Raw genomic sequence first — 16,079 nt, 5'->3', positions numbered from 1 at the left:
TAGAATCTTTATTTAAACAAATATAATCTAATCGAGGCTTGAAATTGGTATAATTGTTTTTAATCAAGTACAGTCTTGGCACCCATGAAATTCAGGTACATCATTTGGAATATCTTGTGAATAAAATGGAAAAAAATATTTCCTTTGTGAAAACGCTTTGAACCTCCAATTTATATAGATCTATATTATTTATATTACAGTTGTATTTTTTTTTTATTTCTCAAAATCTAGTAGTGATTATGCAAAAAATGATGGTGTGCCAATATTGGTGAGCAGGATTGTATATAAGAAGCAATACCAGTATTGTAGTCATTGCCTCCTCACCTCAAGTCTCCTTGACAGAAGTACAAGTTCTCTCTCCTTCTCCTCAACTTTGCCCTTCAGTCTTTCCCCCTCACGCACCGCGTCCGACAATCTTTTGTTAGGGACACAAAAGAATATAATGGGTCATTTAACCATCTAAACTACTGATAGCTACTTCACTATTAGTGGCCCAAGAGAGCAACTTCTGACCTAAGGTTCAGCTCACTCCTCTCTGCATCTGTCCTGGCCTGAAGGTTCATCATTTCCGTCACGCGTTCCCTCAATTGCTGCTCCATTTGGACTCTGACAGCCTTCTCGCGGTCCAGAGCCAGCGCTGCTCCACCCTCTCTGGTGTGCAGCGTGGCAGACAGACTCGTGCAGGACACCTGAGCAGAATGTGATGCCTGAGCCAGCTCGTTACGCATGTCTGACAAGTCTCTGTAAGGGGGAGAAGGAAGGACAGAATGTGGGAAAGTCTTATTTACCTCAGTAAATCATTAATTAATATGTGAATCCCTCTACCCAGGCATCCATCAATAAATCTATCCATTTACCTATCCATCCATCAAGCAAGCAGTCAGTGATCATTAAATTGGAGGTATCAGTACTGTAAAGTTAAGTCCTACGTATATTTATTCGGGATGCCGTGATAGCATATTTTTTGCACCAGAGTCTGAGTCACCTGATTTTGAGAATCTGCCGAAACAGTCCTGATCCGATACGGGAAAAAAATGTATTTTTTGTTGTTTTTTTTTTACTTAAAAAAGGTTACAAACATGCTACAGTACCGTACTTTTTACAGTACTTCCTCTTCCGCTTTTCCAGGAGTGTTGCAGAGTATAAAACGTAAATATTTTTGAATCTTTTGGAAATGCCATCTTATTTCTGGATTATTCTGTTACTTTTTAAACCTCAAGAAGTACAAAAAAATAATAAATTAGGCCTGAACGATATCAGAAAAAATTATCATTGCGATTTTGGGGGGGGGGTTTGCGATATACTGAAATATTACATTGCGATAAAACTAAAAGAATTTTCACCAGATAACTTGAATAGCTCTGTTTAGGACAAGGCTGAATTGTACTGAAGTGCAAATACTTCTGCTCCTCACTGTAAATATATATTTTTAAATTAAAAACCCGATCCTTTTCACCCGATTCCAATTCTCTGAAAAATGGCGTGATCGGTCCGATTTCCGATCACGTAATCGGATCGGGACATCCCTAATATTTATATTATTAAAATTGACGATAGTGACGAAAGAATGAATTGATTGCAATACATAATTCACTATCATTTTGGCCCTTTATATCGTCTTATCGCCTTGCCCTAATCCATCCCCATCTACCTACCTTTCAGTGGCACTCTTCAGATCACAGATGTGCCTACGAAAGCCAACGACTTGGCGCCACAGACCAAGCAGACGGCTGTGCTCACTGCTGAAGTAACTATGAAAAGACTGAGAAAAGAATCACAAATGTAGAAAATGTCTCTGCAAAATAAACTCAACTTGGTGAGCATCCTGAAAGCACCTCTTCCTCTCTCCTCCAGTCAGACTCCTTTTGATCCAGTTCTTCCCGGGCTTTCGTCCAGTCAGCGGTGAGTCTGCGGATGTCCTGGCTGAGAGCCTCGTTGGCCAAACTGGCTTGTTCTAGCTGCTCTCTCAGCATGGCGTTCACCGCAGAAAGACTGCTGCTCCTGAAAATAGAACAAACAGCGATACATTTTGGGAGGATGCAAAGAAGCGAATACTGATGGTGAATTTCTAATGAACACAGACCTCTGTTGTTCTTCCTCCAGACGGATTAAAGCATCCTCCAGGTTGCTGCCTGGTTCGTCTGCACAACGACCATTTGAAGTTTCACTGGAATCCTATTTGAAAAAACGTGGTTTTACTTGTACTATCATCCAAAGTGCTAATTTCTGTATAATATCCACAAGATCCATTTTAAAGACCGCTATGTACAGTATCTTTATATGCAATACAATTTAGCAACTCAGTAAGTACTAGTGTCTCATAAGGGTTCTTCCTCCACCATTGTTATGGATTTTTTTTGTGACAGACTAGCATCTTCTTTCATTAGAATTACAAAAAAAGCATTTTATTTATTTATATAAATATTTAGCTCTGTTTGTGAGAAGGTGAGATTTTTCCAGGTAAACACAAAGTTCTTGTCAAGAGACCTTTGGTGTTAAAAACTCTGGGGGTTTTATAGAATAGGGCTCTATCCGATGATATATACCAATGCAAAAGAAAGATTTTAAAAGGATGGATAGCCACATTTTGCTCCGACAAGATTATTCTTTGCTAGCTCCGATTAGCAGTTTCAAACCAGCACTAGAGAACTTTATTGCCGACGAAGGACCCGTCAGATGCTTGATGTCATTACAAAAGAAGTTAAAGGTTAGACGTGGGTGTTTTGAGTGGCAGAATAAGAAGGACAGGTAGCTACAGTGCGCTACTGCTATGCTAGTGCTAATAGTCGTTAGCACTGAGTTTATGAAGGGTTACGGTTATAGGCCTACTATGGGGATTTTTAAGAGGACTTCATCTGGTCCAAGCATTAAAGTCAAGGTTAAATGGATTTTTTTTTCTTATTTGTTGTGACTTGTTTTTTTAAGTTAAGTATTTTTTGTTTGTTTGTTTCAGAATGACAACACAAATCAGTCTTCTGGTGTGTAGCTCCTACAGGCCGCAGCATGCAAAGTCAACAAAATTGTAACTTGACCAGTCTGATAAAGATGTATCTAAGTTCTACATTTCTGCAATGAATTGAGGACTTTGTTTGTCTGCCATGTGAGTAAAAAGGAATAGCTACATACACTCAGCCTAGGTTTCTCAAAGTCTGACGACTTCTGCTGCAGCATCTGTTCCAGATCGCCACACCTCTTTTTGTACTGAAGAACCTAAAATCACAGCTCATTAATCAGCAACACCTTTACAACTACGTCAGAGAAGAAGGTGAAGATAAATACAACATACCTTTGCCTGCAACTTCTGCACGAGCTGTGCCTGCCTTTGCTGTCCCTCCTGATACGCAGTGAGCTTTCTCTTGTAGGATGCCTGTTCCTCATCTAGTCGCCTACGCAGATCCACATTCTGCTGAGCCAGACTGCGAGACTCTGGGGAGTCACGGTCGCCGTCCCCTGAATCGAAACGTAATGTCTGCTCCAGCTGCATGTAGTGAGGAAGAAATAAGAAATACACTCATTTAGACATGTGCCAATTACAGGTTTCAAGGTGTACCGTGGTATTACAACGTCAAGGTTTCAAAACTGAAAAAAAAAAAAAAAAAATCAGTCAAACCGTCCCTAAGGTATTAGCTATTTCTTATGTCCCAAAAATGCAGGGTGAGATCCCTTGCTTGCAGCTGTAAGGCTCAACCCCCCCCCCCCCACCGGTTGTTCCCCAGTGTCAGTGAGTCAGCTGTGCTACACGATGGCTGGAGGAGGTGAAACTCCTGAATTTTTTTCCCCCATCGAAGAAAACGAAATCGCTGGTATGGGAATACTTCGCCTACAGAAAAGTTATAGACCACCGCAGCTTAGAGGAGGAGGGCCAACCGACATGTAAAACATGTTTGTGGAGGGTGGCTGCCGAGGAGGCAATACCTCCAACATGATTTTGCATTTATACAAAATTAAAGGTTAGTAAACACTGTTTCCCACCAGCTATGAGAGTTAACTCCAGCGTGTTTAGTGTGCCTAGCGGTGGTAAAACGTGGTGTTTTTTCTCTCTGGCAACTGTCTGTGTTGAGATAGAGTGTGTGTATATATCTCAAATATCAGATACCTCAAAGCAAAACACTTTCGAGCTGTAATTGCAATATCGTGATACCGTGATATTTTGGCTTAAGGTTTTCATACCGTCAGAAAATCATACCGGCACATGCCTACACTCATTTGATAGATACAGTATTAGATACACCTGGACGTCGAATACACAAGTTACTGTATATTACCTAGACACTTGATTTCCCAGAACTCCACTAGAACTAAACAATTGTAAATTGAATTGCTTTTATAATTAGGTTTCATGTACTGTATGATCCACAAGACTAGGACAAGAGCTTTCTGGATGCACACTCAATTTTTGTGGGTCATTTCTTAGATTTAATTTTTTTTCCCCAAAGCTATTTTTGAACGATTAACTAAAAGAAACATTTGGTATCATATTCATTCACGAAGATCTGAGGCATTACAACATTTGAGGAATGTGATGATGCAGACAGGTCATTTGTGTAATTTGTGCCCTAAATCTAATGCAGTATAGTCCCTAAATCAGGGGTACCCAAGTCCGGTCCTCGAGAGCCCCTATCCAGCTTGTTTACCCTGTCTCCCTCCTCCAACACACCTGAATCAAATAATGAGGATCGTTGTCAGGCTCCTGCAAAGCTTGCTGATGAGCTGATCTTTTGATTCAGGTGTGTTAAAGGAGGGAGACATGGAAAACAAGCTGGGTAGGGGCTCTCGAGGACCGGACTTAGGCACCCCTGCCCTAAATAATTGTTAGCAACACCCAACTAAAAAATGACATTGTTAAATTGATACTTCAGCTTTTTATCACTGAGATAAATTTTTTATTAGAAGTGTATCTAATATTATAGCCTATGCATGTGCATGCATTTTTAAGAGTGTTTGTTGGAATGTGTCCTTTTGTAATGTTTAGCTCAAAACTAGGTGGTGTGCCCTTCCCACTGAGACCCTCATCGAAATGACCCAAAGCCCCTGTTTACAGTCACCCCTGGCAACAGATACCATAGCAACAGTGCACTTCAGTTCATTCCAGGACCCATCACCTGGGAGACGAGTAAATCTCAGACAAAGAATGAGCAAAAAATAGCGAACAATGATCCCTAGGAGAATATTATTCTCACATATGGCACTTTATGAGTCACGCAGAGACAATCTTGGAGGTCCTTACCCTCTCACTGATAGCGCCGTACTTGATTGCCAGTTCATCGCGGTCTGCTCTGCTGTGGGCCAAAAGATCCTCTAGTTTGGCCAGCTCTCCCTGAAGGACTCTGTTCTCCTCCTGGAGGGACATGACAGAGGACATGGCCTCCGTGGCTGAGACAGCCAGAACAAGCACATTAAAGGCGAAGAAATGGCTATAGAGATAGCGTATATATAATTTTGCCTGAGAATACTTACAGTTTTCGTTGAGGTTTTGTGTGACAATCTCACGAACTCTTGCTGGTAGACATGTAGGGGGAGAATCCGGCGAGGGGCCTCGAACGGTCAGTCTCTTCTCATCAGATAAAACACTCTCCTCCAACCTCTGGTGAGCAAGGTGGACATTTCAGATATAAAACTGTGAGCTGTACGGCCAACCATCAGATAAACATTGTGCAATGTAGCTCAGGGCAACGCAAAGACAACAGAAAAGTGACGATGGCAGTGGAATTTGTCATTGAGCTGCAATGAAACGGCAAATATGCAGTGGGATACATGCCTGAAGCCATGTTCGCAGGTATATATGAGAGGTTCAAGTGGTACTCACCTGTATCACTGACTCCAGTTTGTTAGTATCACTGGTCTTGTTTTCTGCAACACTTGTTGCAACGGACATGTTAAAGCCCGAAAAAGAATGAACTCCAAAGAATTTAAGAAAATAAAATTAAAAAAATTTTTTTTTTTTATTTGAAGGCAGTGTCAAAGCTGAGCCAATAGTAGTTGTAATAGTGTCGGAGGCAGGCACGGAGTGTGCGTCCTCCTTGCCTCTTCCACACAGATTGAGGGCAGCAGGATTAGCAGGTTTAAAGACACACAGCCCTCTACTTCCACCCTCCCACTTCCCCTCCACTCCGACGCGCAGACAAACCCACAGACCCACAATACAAAGGTTCCAGCTTAAAATATGATATAGTAACTATGGGTAAAGGGAAGTAAGCTATTTATTTAAGCAAATATTTAACTGTTCTGAATTAGGGAGTTTTAGTGAAAATCATTTTGTGTTCTATTTTCTTAACGTATCTTTTTTTTTTTTTTTAATAGTTTATAGTATAGTTTTATTTAGTTTTATTGTGTGATTTTGAAATTTCCTTTAATTCCAATCAAATGCTTATATTTCTATTAGTGTATTATTGTAAAAAATGCTGCTGTTAGTCAATCATTTTACAGATCTATCCGGTTTTATGAAGCCTGCAAAAACAAAACACATGCAACAACTTTTTTTTTTTTTTTTTGCTAAAATACAAAAATTGCAGATCATTTTCACATTTAGAAGCGTTGGGATTTTGAAGCCATCTTTGTTACTGATACCCATTACAAAATCAATACACAATACTTTATGGCAGGGGTCCCCAAACTATGGCCCGCCTCCACATTTGGTCCGGCCCTCCGAAACAATTTCTTTTTTTTTCCTTCTTTTTTTTCTCAATAGTGTCATTTATTTCCTGGCTCTTTTCTGTAAAGAACCCAGAGAGGGTTGTTTGGTTATTATCTATTTAATTAATAGTGTTATTATTATTATTATATTATATTATATATATATATTTTTTTTTAATTTATTTTATTTACTTTTGTTCGGTGAAGAATCCATAAAGGGTTATTTGATTGTGGCTTTCTGAAAAACAATAAATTTTTACATTTAGGCACTCCTGCAAATATCACACCTTTTCTGTTACAAACTGACCCCAGCTCCTCATCAGAGAATGGAAAAGTTATGTGGCCCTCACAGGAAAAAGTTTGGGGAGCCCTGCTTTATGGCATGACAGTCATAATGGCCTCTGAGGGAAACCATATCTAGTTACTACAATATGAATTGTGCCGAAAATGAGTTTGACATTCCTGACTAATCATAAATAAAACTTGGGACAACAAGTTTCCAAAAAAATTCTGTCAAAAAGCTTGAGTGAAGCATTATGCGTGAAAGATTTACTACTTTAGGATTGTCATAGTAACCAACAAAGGAGATTGTGTCAATACCACACACCCCACCACACCAGGCCCTGTCTAGTCTTAACACTTGCATTTGACTTTCCCTGCTGGTGAGGATAATCACAACTACATGCTCCATGATGTCAATTTTAAATTAAAAGAGACCACCCTTATTTTGATCCAACAATGCAAGGGTCACAAACTAAGAACGGTCTATTGTCCTTATCCACAGGGATGAAAAAGAAAGTGTTTGTGGAAATGAGTGTTATACTGCAGCCAAGGGCGTAGGTTTGGTCTCAACATTGGTAGGGACAATAAAACAGCATAACCTGCATTTACAAGTTTTACTGCGGACAGGACATTAATAAGACCAAACAGATTGGGTGAACGGCGATCAGGGCTACAATTTTCACGAATATGAACCTAATTAATTCATAGGCTAAATGATCAATGCAAAATAAATCTGTATTGACTTAATACTAACTTTCATGTCTATTGGTCAGGTGATACACCGTGTGATTCAAACCTTTGTTTTCAAAAACTACGAAGAATCATTTTGTAAACTTCAATAATAAATGTCTGGATTTTATTAGCACATTTAAATTGCAATATTTGATTATAAATTCTATTAACATACTTACCGTAATTTTCGGACAATAAGCCGCTACTTTTTTCCTTCATTTTAAATCCTGCGGCTTATAGTCCATTGCAGCTTATTTGTTGATTTATTTGGGTTAATAGGCAACACAGCCCTCCTAGCTTGCATTGCAGCGCTACAGATGTAAATAACAGTCAAAATTCATGTTCTGTGCTCATTATTTATTCATCAACTGGTTAAGCATTCAGTAATGCCCATGATAGTGTCATGTCATAATTATGACAGTCTTATGACGCCAATGTCAAATAAAGTGTTACCAAATATACAGTAACAAGCAATGAAACAACTGGAACAGTAAGAAATAATTAGCACAGAACATGAATTTTGATTGTTATTTACATCTGTAGCGCTGCAAAGCATGCTAGGAGGCATGTTGGACAACAACAGTGTTGACAGCAGTGTTGACTTTTTCCCCCTAGGGAGCAGTGATGGACAAATGAAGCTTCTTGAAGCAATGAAACTTTAAAGCCAATTGGTTCAAAGCTTCATGGTTGTTCACAGTGTTTCCGCTGTCAAATAGTGTTCCCGGTTAATATCTTTTGGTGTAAACATCACATAATACAGTGCGGCGGCTTATAGTCCGGTGAGGCTTATACTGTGAACAGATGCAGTTTTTGTGTCACATTTTGTGAGTGGCGGCTTATAATCAGATGCGCCTTATCGTGCGAAATTACGGCACGTACATACTTTTACCTCGACTATGATTAATGTATGATTATCTGATAAAATGTCTGCATAGGCTGCAAATAAAAACATTTTAAATAATGTAGAAAATACATTTTAAATAAATGCAAGTCAGCAGCCAATCAAACGTGTATTTGAGGGGGAAAAATGGACCAGCACATTCAGTCTTAACATAATGAAAATAATTCACTTTATAATGGTCAATAATAATAATAATCAGTTCTATCCTTGCAGCATTTGGGAAGACAAAATTACCTTTACAACTGGACTCATTATTATATCCAAATAAGGTTGTTTAAAAGTTGGTGGGGACAATTTTAGTATCCTGAAAAGTTGGTAGTGCTATGTCCATACCGTCCCTATGCAAACCTACACCCTTGACTGCTGGCACATCACACATCAAACTTGAAGAGAACCTAACGAAGGTTCCAGAAAACGACGTTGTGGGATATCGTGCGGAGTGCAAAGCTAATTTGTCTCAATTACAAGAAATTTTGGAGCAATCATAAACTGTTAACTTTGAAGAATTAACTTTGAATTTGAATGAATCTATTTATTGATTGACTGAAATGATATTAAAATTTAGACAAGGTAAAAATGTTCAGTTTTGTTTTTGGACTAACAGAGGGCATATGATACAATACTGTACATTTATTATTGTGATTGCAGTGATAATAGACTACAAGGCAACATCATCCTGAGAATTGTTTCAAATATTTTGGTTACTGATGCACATTGTCAGCAGGGATAGGCTCCAGCACCACCGTGACCCTCATCAGGAAAAGCGGAATGGAAGATGAATGAATGACTGAATATTAATTATACATAATTTTATAAAGATACTATAAATAACATGAACCTATCTCTCTGTCCTACTTTATTCAGATATTATTAATCACTCAGTCGTCAACTTGCTGGGAGGGTGCATCTTGGCCAGAGGAAGAACAAATTTTTATCTTTAAAGCGAGTAGTAAGCAAATGGCCTCAAAATTGGTAAAAATAATCTTAAAACCAAATGCAATTCTTGTTTCCATTTGGACCACCAGGCTCTTCTAATGCCATGGGAACCAACCGGCCCTGGTAGATTGATTTGTTTAAGTGGCAAGCGATGAGTCCTCTGCAGAAGGTATATCTTATTTTTAATTTTCATGCAAGATGTGTTCAATGTAATAATGCCAAAATTTATTAATGACGAATAAAGGAGTCGTGATACAAGATCCAAGTTAGTTTATGTCACCATGACCGAAGTGAGGGCGGGCTATTTTTCTCAATGTATTAGCATACTGGCAAAGAAAGTATATACTGTATAATATTCTAGTACAGGGGTGTCCAAACTTTTTGCAAAGGGGGCCCAGATTTGGTGTCGTAAAAATTTGGGGGGCCGACCTTGGCTGACTTTTTTTACGTAGAACAATTAGGGCTGTCAAAATCATCACGTTCACGGGCGTTAATTAATTTTTTAAAATTAATTACGTTAAAAAATATTTGACTCATTTAACACACATGCCCCGCTCAAACAGATTAAAATGACAGCAAAGTGTCATTTTCACTTGTTAGTTGTGTTTTTTGGTGTTTTTCCGCCCTCTGCTGGCGCTTGGGTGCGACTCATTTTATGGGTTTCAGCACTTTCAGGCTTCAGCACCATAATTATTATTGACATCAACAATAGCGAGCTACCAGTTTATTTTTTGATTGAAAATTTTACAAACTTTATTAAAACGAAAACATTAAGAGGGGTGTTAATATAAAATTTCTATGACTTGTACTAACATTTATCTTTTAAGAACTACAATTCTTTCTATCCACGTATCACTTTAACAGAATGTTAATAATGTTAATGCCATCTTGTTGATTTATTGTTATAATTAACAAATACAGTACTTATGTACAGTATGTTGAATGTATATATCCGTCTTGTGTCTTATCTTTCCATTCCAACAATAATTTACAGAAAAATATGGCATATTTTATAGATGGTTTGAATTGCGATTAATTACGATTAATTTTTAAGCTGTGATTAACTCAGTTAAGAATTTTAATTGTTTGACAGCCCTAACAACAGTATATTTAAGCAAATTTTAGCAAGCCATTCTGTGCGTAACATTTGCTTTATCACTTTTTGTAATTATTTAATTAATAATTTCAACAATCTCACAACTAGCCTTTGTGGCGTTCTCTTTTGACTCTCGGGCTCTTGCGATATACTACTGTGAAATAAAATAGCTTCAAGTTGCTTCAATTTCTCACAACGTATCTTCCCTGTAATCTTGTCGTACATGTCAGTGTGTCTTGTTTGGTAATATCGCCTCACATTGAACTCTTTAAAAACAGTGACTGTCTCTTTACAAATGAGGCGGACACAGTTGTTGCGTATTTTAGTGAAGAAATAGTCGGCCATCACAGTCAACTTTCTTTTTTGTTGTTGTTGTTGATTGTTGTCATTTTAGAAAATTGGGAGTAAAGGGTCACATGGGGTAATGTTGCTTAGAGTGCTGCTGCCTTTTAGTGGGTAAATGATGAGTAGCATTTAGTGTGTAAGCTACTTCATATGCTGGTAGCAGTACTGCTGACCAACTTATTAAGTCTGTGTGCGGGCCAGACGTTATTGATTTTAGGACAGAGGCTGGGGACCGGATGAAATTTGACTACGAGCCGCATTTGGCCCCCGGGCCAGACTTTGGACATGTCTGTTCTAGTATCTTTAAAGTAGCCACCTTTGCCCAGATTCCACATTTTTTGCACACTCTTGCCATTCTCTTGATGAGCTTCAAGAGGGAGTCACCTAAAATGGTTTTTGACTTCACATGTATGCCTTTTCAGGGTTAATTGTAGTGGAATTCTTTGCTTCATCAATGGGGTTGCATTGAATGATGTGTGTCCAAACTTTTGGCCTGTACTTTGATGATGTTACTGTACTGGAACATCTTGATGAACATCTTAAACACATTTGCAATTCAGGTTATTGTTCTTGTTCCTCAGTAGGCTACAATATATTAAGGACGTGCACTTCCAGTAATAGTAGGGGACATGGCACAAACGGGAACAAAACCGAATTGAACTTCATCCATCGTTAACATCCACAATGAGCACATCGCGTCAACGATGTTTAAAAATGTGCAGTGATAGCTTGTTGAATTATTAAAACGCAAAGCACAGACCCAACTTCCCTTGAACTTTTTCTCCATGAATGTTAGCAATGTAAGATTGAGATGAGAGTGACAGCTAACAAAAGCAGCGTGGAAGCGCGCTCGATTCAAGCTCGATAATGCGCATGTGCAAGCTGCAGACATCACCATTTCTCACCTTCTTGAGTGACTTCAAACGTTGTCCTTCCTAGCTCCTTGGAAGTGGACCCCAAACATCCAGTCCGCGAAAGTAACATCCGCGTTCAAAATGTATTACAGGCGCTCGCTAACTGTTGTCTGCTTCCGAAATCACCCCCACGCTTCTTTTTCCGGGGAGGGACTTCCACACAAAACACGCGCATGGAGGAGTCATGAGGCATTCGCAAGCCTGTTGGATAGAAAGACCGCAAAGCAACAGCATCGCACTAACAATCTGGCTAAAAGATGCTCATTTACGATGCATTGGCTATCGTGCTTTAACCCTTTCAGAGTTTCAGAGACAGTGGTCACGATAATGGACAGCGATTCCAAATTGACACTTAAGACCTTAATTAACAAGATTGTTAAAGGAAAATTTAAAAACAAGTTTTTTCCCCAAGACCTTTAACCCTTTATAGTCCAAGTGAGTATTTTAAAAAATATCTATTATTTTATTAGTATTGTTTTTAAATTATTAATAATTATTTTATTTTTATTCTTTATAATTATAAATACAATTATAAATTAATAAAATATTAACAAACACTAAATTGATCAAATTAAAATGAATAAAAACAAATACTGGCAAATAGACAAATGGAGTTTCAATTAAAAAATAAATACAGATGAGCTGTCCCGATCGTGTAGTCTAACTCTCCCTTCCCTCCCCCCCTCCCTGCTATTTGTCGGTCAGGCAGTGCACTGGAGTTGACGGACAGTTAAGCTTTGATCTTGCCAGAGACGCTGGTAAGCAAAGACTTCAAAAGCGCCGCAAGCGTCAACATCGTTTAACTTGTTAAACAGTTGCTGTTGCAACTCATTGTGTGTAAGTGAGCAGCTTGAGCAGATTTGAGTGGACTCACTCAATGCAGCATTTAATAAAGACAAGCATTTTTATTATTATTTTTTTTTTATGAATTAGGCGTCTACAATTTTTCTTATTTAAAAATAATTTGGTGGGACAGTAACATGTTTGAACTTATCATAATTATTACAATTGAAGTGCTTAAAAAACATTTACCATAGGCATCGTCATTATTGACGGGTCAGCTCGGCCATGCACTGCGCAACTCCTTCAAGCAGGGGGCCGCCCACATCAAGAAGAGCTATTCACAAACACACGAACGCAGCGAACTAACTGTAGATTTCGGATCAAACAGTACGAAAGCTGTACCACATACAAACAGGAAAGATTGTCTCAGGAGTGTCTCGTACTATGCATGCATTTTGAAACGTTGTGGGAAAAAATTGAGAAATTAGCTAAGGCATTGACATCATAGTTCACAATATTTACGTAAAATAAATGCTACCTGCACGTTTTTTTTTTTTTTTTTTTTTTTGCTTTTAACCAACAATCGAGACTGTTTTACCTCCATATCTATAAAGAATTCAGGGATTTAAGCATTTATTCACAAGAATTTCAACGTAAAAAGCTCTTTGTTGTGGTAAGGCGGCGCCACAGTGAACTTAAAGACAAGCCGCACATTCAACATATTTACGTAAAATAAATGCTACCTGTAGTTTTTTTTGGTTTCAACCAAGAATCAAGACTGTTATACATCCATATCTATAAAGAATTCAGGGATTTTAGCATTTATTCACAAGAATTTCAACGTAAAAAGCTCTTTGTTGTGGTAAGGCGGTGCCACAGTGAACTTAGAGACGAGCCGCACATTCGACATATTTAAATAAAATAAATGCTACCTGCACATTTTGTTTTGTTGCTTTTAACCAAGAATCAAGACTGTTTTACATCCATATCTATAAAGACTTCAGGGATTTAAGCATTTATTCACAAGGATTTTCAACAAAACAAGCTCTTTCCCTGTGATTCCACTCGGTCAGCTTTGACAGCCTCGCCACAATGCACAATTTATCGGCCCTGCGCCCGGGGCCCGTCAATTACATTATGAAGTCTATGCCATTTATTAAAATATATATGTATACATAAGGTTTTTTAAAATTATACTTTGGGAAGTGAAAAAACAAGTCTTATATGTATCTCTTTCCAATGATAAATCTGAATAAGTAAATTGAACACACTAAAATAAATAAATTAATTAAATTAAAAATTGGGCAGGGGCGCTAGTTCGTGGTTTTTCACTTATCGCATCTGGTTCTGGTCCTCATTAAACTTGAAAAATGAGGGATCACTGTACATTCCAAAATTCATTTTTATTTTCATGGCATTTAACTAATTGCATGCCATTGATGGGAATAGACGTGCAATTCCTTTAAACCAGGAAGATTGGCTGTGAAGGCCAAGGGAGTAGGTTTGGTCTCAACATAGGTAGGGACGATATAACAGCATAACCTGCATGTACACTTTTTGCTGGGGACGGGATATTAATAAGACCAAAGAAATTGGGTGAACGGGGTCAGGGCTACATTTCTCAAGAATATGAACCTAATTAATTGATTGGATAAATGATCAATGCAAAATGAATCTATTGACTTATACTGTACTAACTTTGATGTGTACTGGTTCAGGTGATACACCATTTGTATGAAACCTTAGTTTAAAAAACTACTAAAACATTTTGAAAACTTACAGAATAAATGTCTGGATTTCATTAGCAAATTTAAATTGCAATATTTGAACATAAATGATATTGACGAACACAAAAAATACAAATTTGTTAATAATCTCAAGTATTCAGGAATGCATTTTTTCTTCTTCTTTAGAATACGCAACATTATCTAAATAAATTAAATTTAAAAAACTTCTTTGTCAGGGAATAACAAAAATTAATTAAAAAAATGGAACCTTCCTTCTGGTAAAACACTACTGCTTTTGACCACAAGCGCAGCCAAACTCAACAAAAAATGAACGCTCCTTTGAGCTGATTTCAGACCACATGAATAAAATACAATTGAAAATCGACTGACACACACAGACTTGGGACCTCCCTCTTTAAGCAGCTTCTTGCTCACGTTTTTCTGGGTCTCTAAGTTCCAGCAGAGTTCACTACATTTCACACAGTTTAATTCATGTTAACAGAAGAAAACATATACAAGACACTGCTCTCTAAGCAGCTTCCTACTCGAGTTTTGTAGTTTACACAGTTTAATGTTATGCTAACTCTGATGCAGGTCGGACTTTCAGGAGCAAAACTTGTGTTTTCCCACCTCCACGTCTTTTTACATTACTTACAGTGGCTGCTGGCCAAAAAAAAAAAATCCAATATCCCTTGTCTTCGAAGGGGGCGGAGGAAGCGTCATGACATAATTCTGTCGTGGCAGTGTGTGTGCGTGTCCAAGTCATCAGCCAATCAAAAGTGCGACTGAGGGGGAAAATGGACATTCAGCAAATAAAAAAGGGGGAGTCTGAACATAATGAAAATAATTTACTTAATAATAGTAGGGTCGATTCTATCTCTACAACATATGTGAAGACAATCTAAATTACCTATTTAACTGAACTAATTATTAATTAAATGCTCCTCGGTGGCAAGGCGATGACATCCGCCCGGAGTTCCTAAAGGCTCTGGATGTTGTGGGGCTGTCGTGGCTGACACGCCTCTACGACATGGCTTGGACATCAGGGACAGTGCCTCGGGATTGGCAGACCGGGGTGGTGTTCCCCTTTTTTAAGAAGGGGGATGTGCTCCAATTATAGAGGGTTCACACTCCTCAGCCTCCCCGGTAAAGTCTATTCAGGGGTGCTGGAGAGGAGGGTCATCGGGAAGTCGAATCTCGAATTCAGGTGTTTTTCGTCCCGGCGGTGGAACAGTGGACCAGCTCTACACGCCCGGCAGGGTCCTCGAGGGTGCATGGGAGTTCGCCCAACCAGTCTACCTGTGTTTTCTGGATCTGAAGAAGGCTTTCGACCACTAGCCTCGGTCCTGAGTGGGGTGCTCCGGGAGTACAGGGTACCAAGCCCCTTGGTAAGGGCTGTTTGGTCCCTGTACGACCGGTGTCAGAGTTTGGTCCGCATTGTCGGCAGTAAGTCGAATTTGTTCCCAGTGAGGGTTGGACTCCGCCAAGGCTGCCCTTTGTCACCGATTGTGTTCAGAATTTTTATGGACAGAATTTCTAGGCGCAGCCGAAGCGTTGAGTGGGTCCGGTTTGGTGACCTCAGCACTGCATCTCTGCATTTTGCAGATGACGTGGTGCTGTTGGCTTCATCAAGCCGTCACCTCCAACTCTCACTGGAGCGGTTTGCAGTTGAGTGTGAAGCGGTTGGGAGGAAGATCAGCACCTCCAAATCCGAGACCATAGTCCTCAGT

The 16,079-nt window shown here is 38.9% G+C and overlaps 1 protein-coding gene across 3 annotated transcripts in view; it reads right to left on the bottom strand.

Moving 5' to 3' along the window:
• Positions 1-11,984, bottom strand: part of LOC130921647 (rootletin-like) — an 84,339-nt gene extending 72,355 nt beyond the window's left edge. For 2 of the 3 annotated variants that reach the window (XM_057845775.1, XM_057845777.1), the window contains exons 1-10: positions 5,807-6,059; positions 5,458-5,584; positions 5,228-5,373; positions 3,287-3,478; positions 3,127-3,210; positions 2,084-2,175; positions 1,836-2,001; positions 1,656-1,762; positions 514-741; positions 325-415 (exon numbers count right to left, since the gene is read on the bottom strand). In XM_057845775.1, coding sequence (XP_057701758.1) covers positions 325-415; positions 514-741; positions 1,656-1,762; positions 1,836-2,001; positions 2,084-2,175; positions 3,127-3,210; positions 3,287-3,478; positions 5,228-5,373; positions 5,458-5,584; positions 5,807-5,875 — 1,302 coding nt within the window. In that variant the 5' untranslated portion in view covers positions 5,876-6,059. Of the gene's footprint in view, positions 1-324; positions 416-513; positions 742-1,655; positions 1,763-1,835; positions 2,002-2,083; positions 2,176-3,126; positions 3,211-3,286; positions 3,479-5,227; positions 5,374-5,457; positions 5,585-5,806; positions 6,060-11,830 lie in introns of those variants that run through there. The other variant, XM_057845778.1, reaches the window with a different exon arrangement.
• Positions 11,985-16,079: the final 4,095 nt, after the last annotated feature.

The sequence above is a fragment of the Corythoichthys intestinalis genome, chromosome 9, assembly GCF_030265065.1.
Source record: "Corythoichthys intestinalis isolate RoL2023-P3 chromosome 9, ASM3026506v1, whole genome shotgun sequence".
NCBI lineage: Eukaryota > Metazoa > Chordata > Actinopteri > Syngnathiformes > Syngnathidae > Corythoichthys > Corythoichthys intestinalis.
The sequence above is the reverse complement of the archived record's forward strand: the minus strand, read 5'-3'. Positions and strand labels throughout refer to the sequence as shown.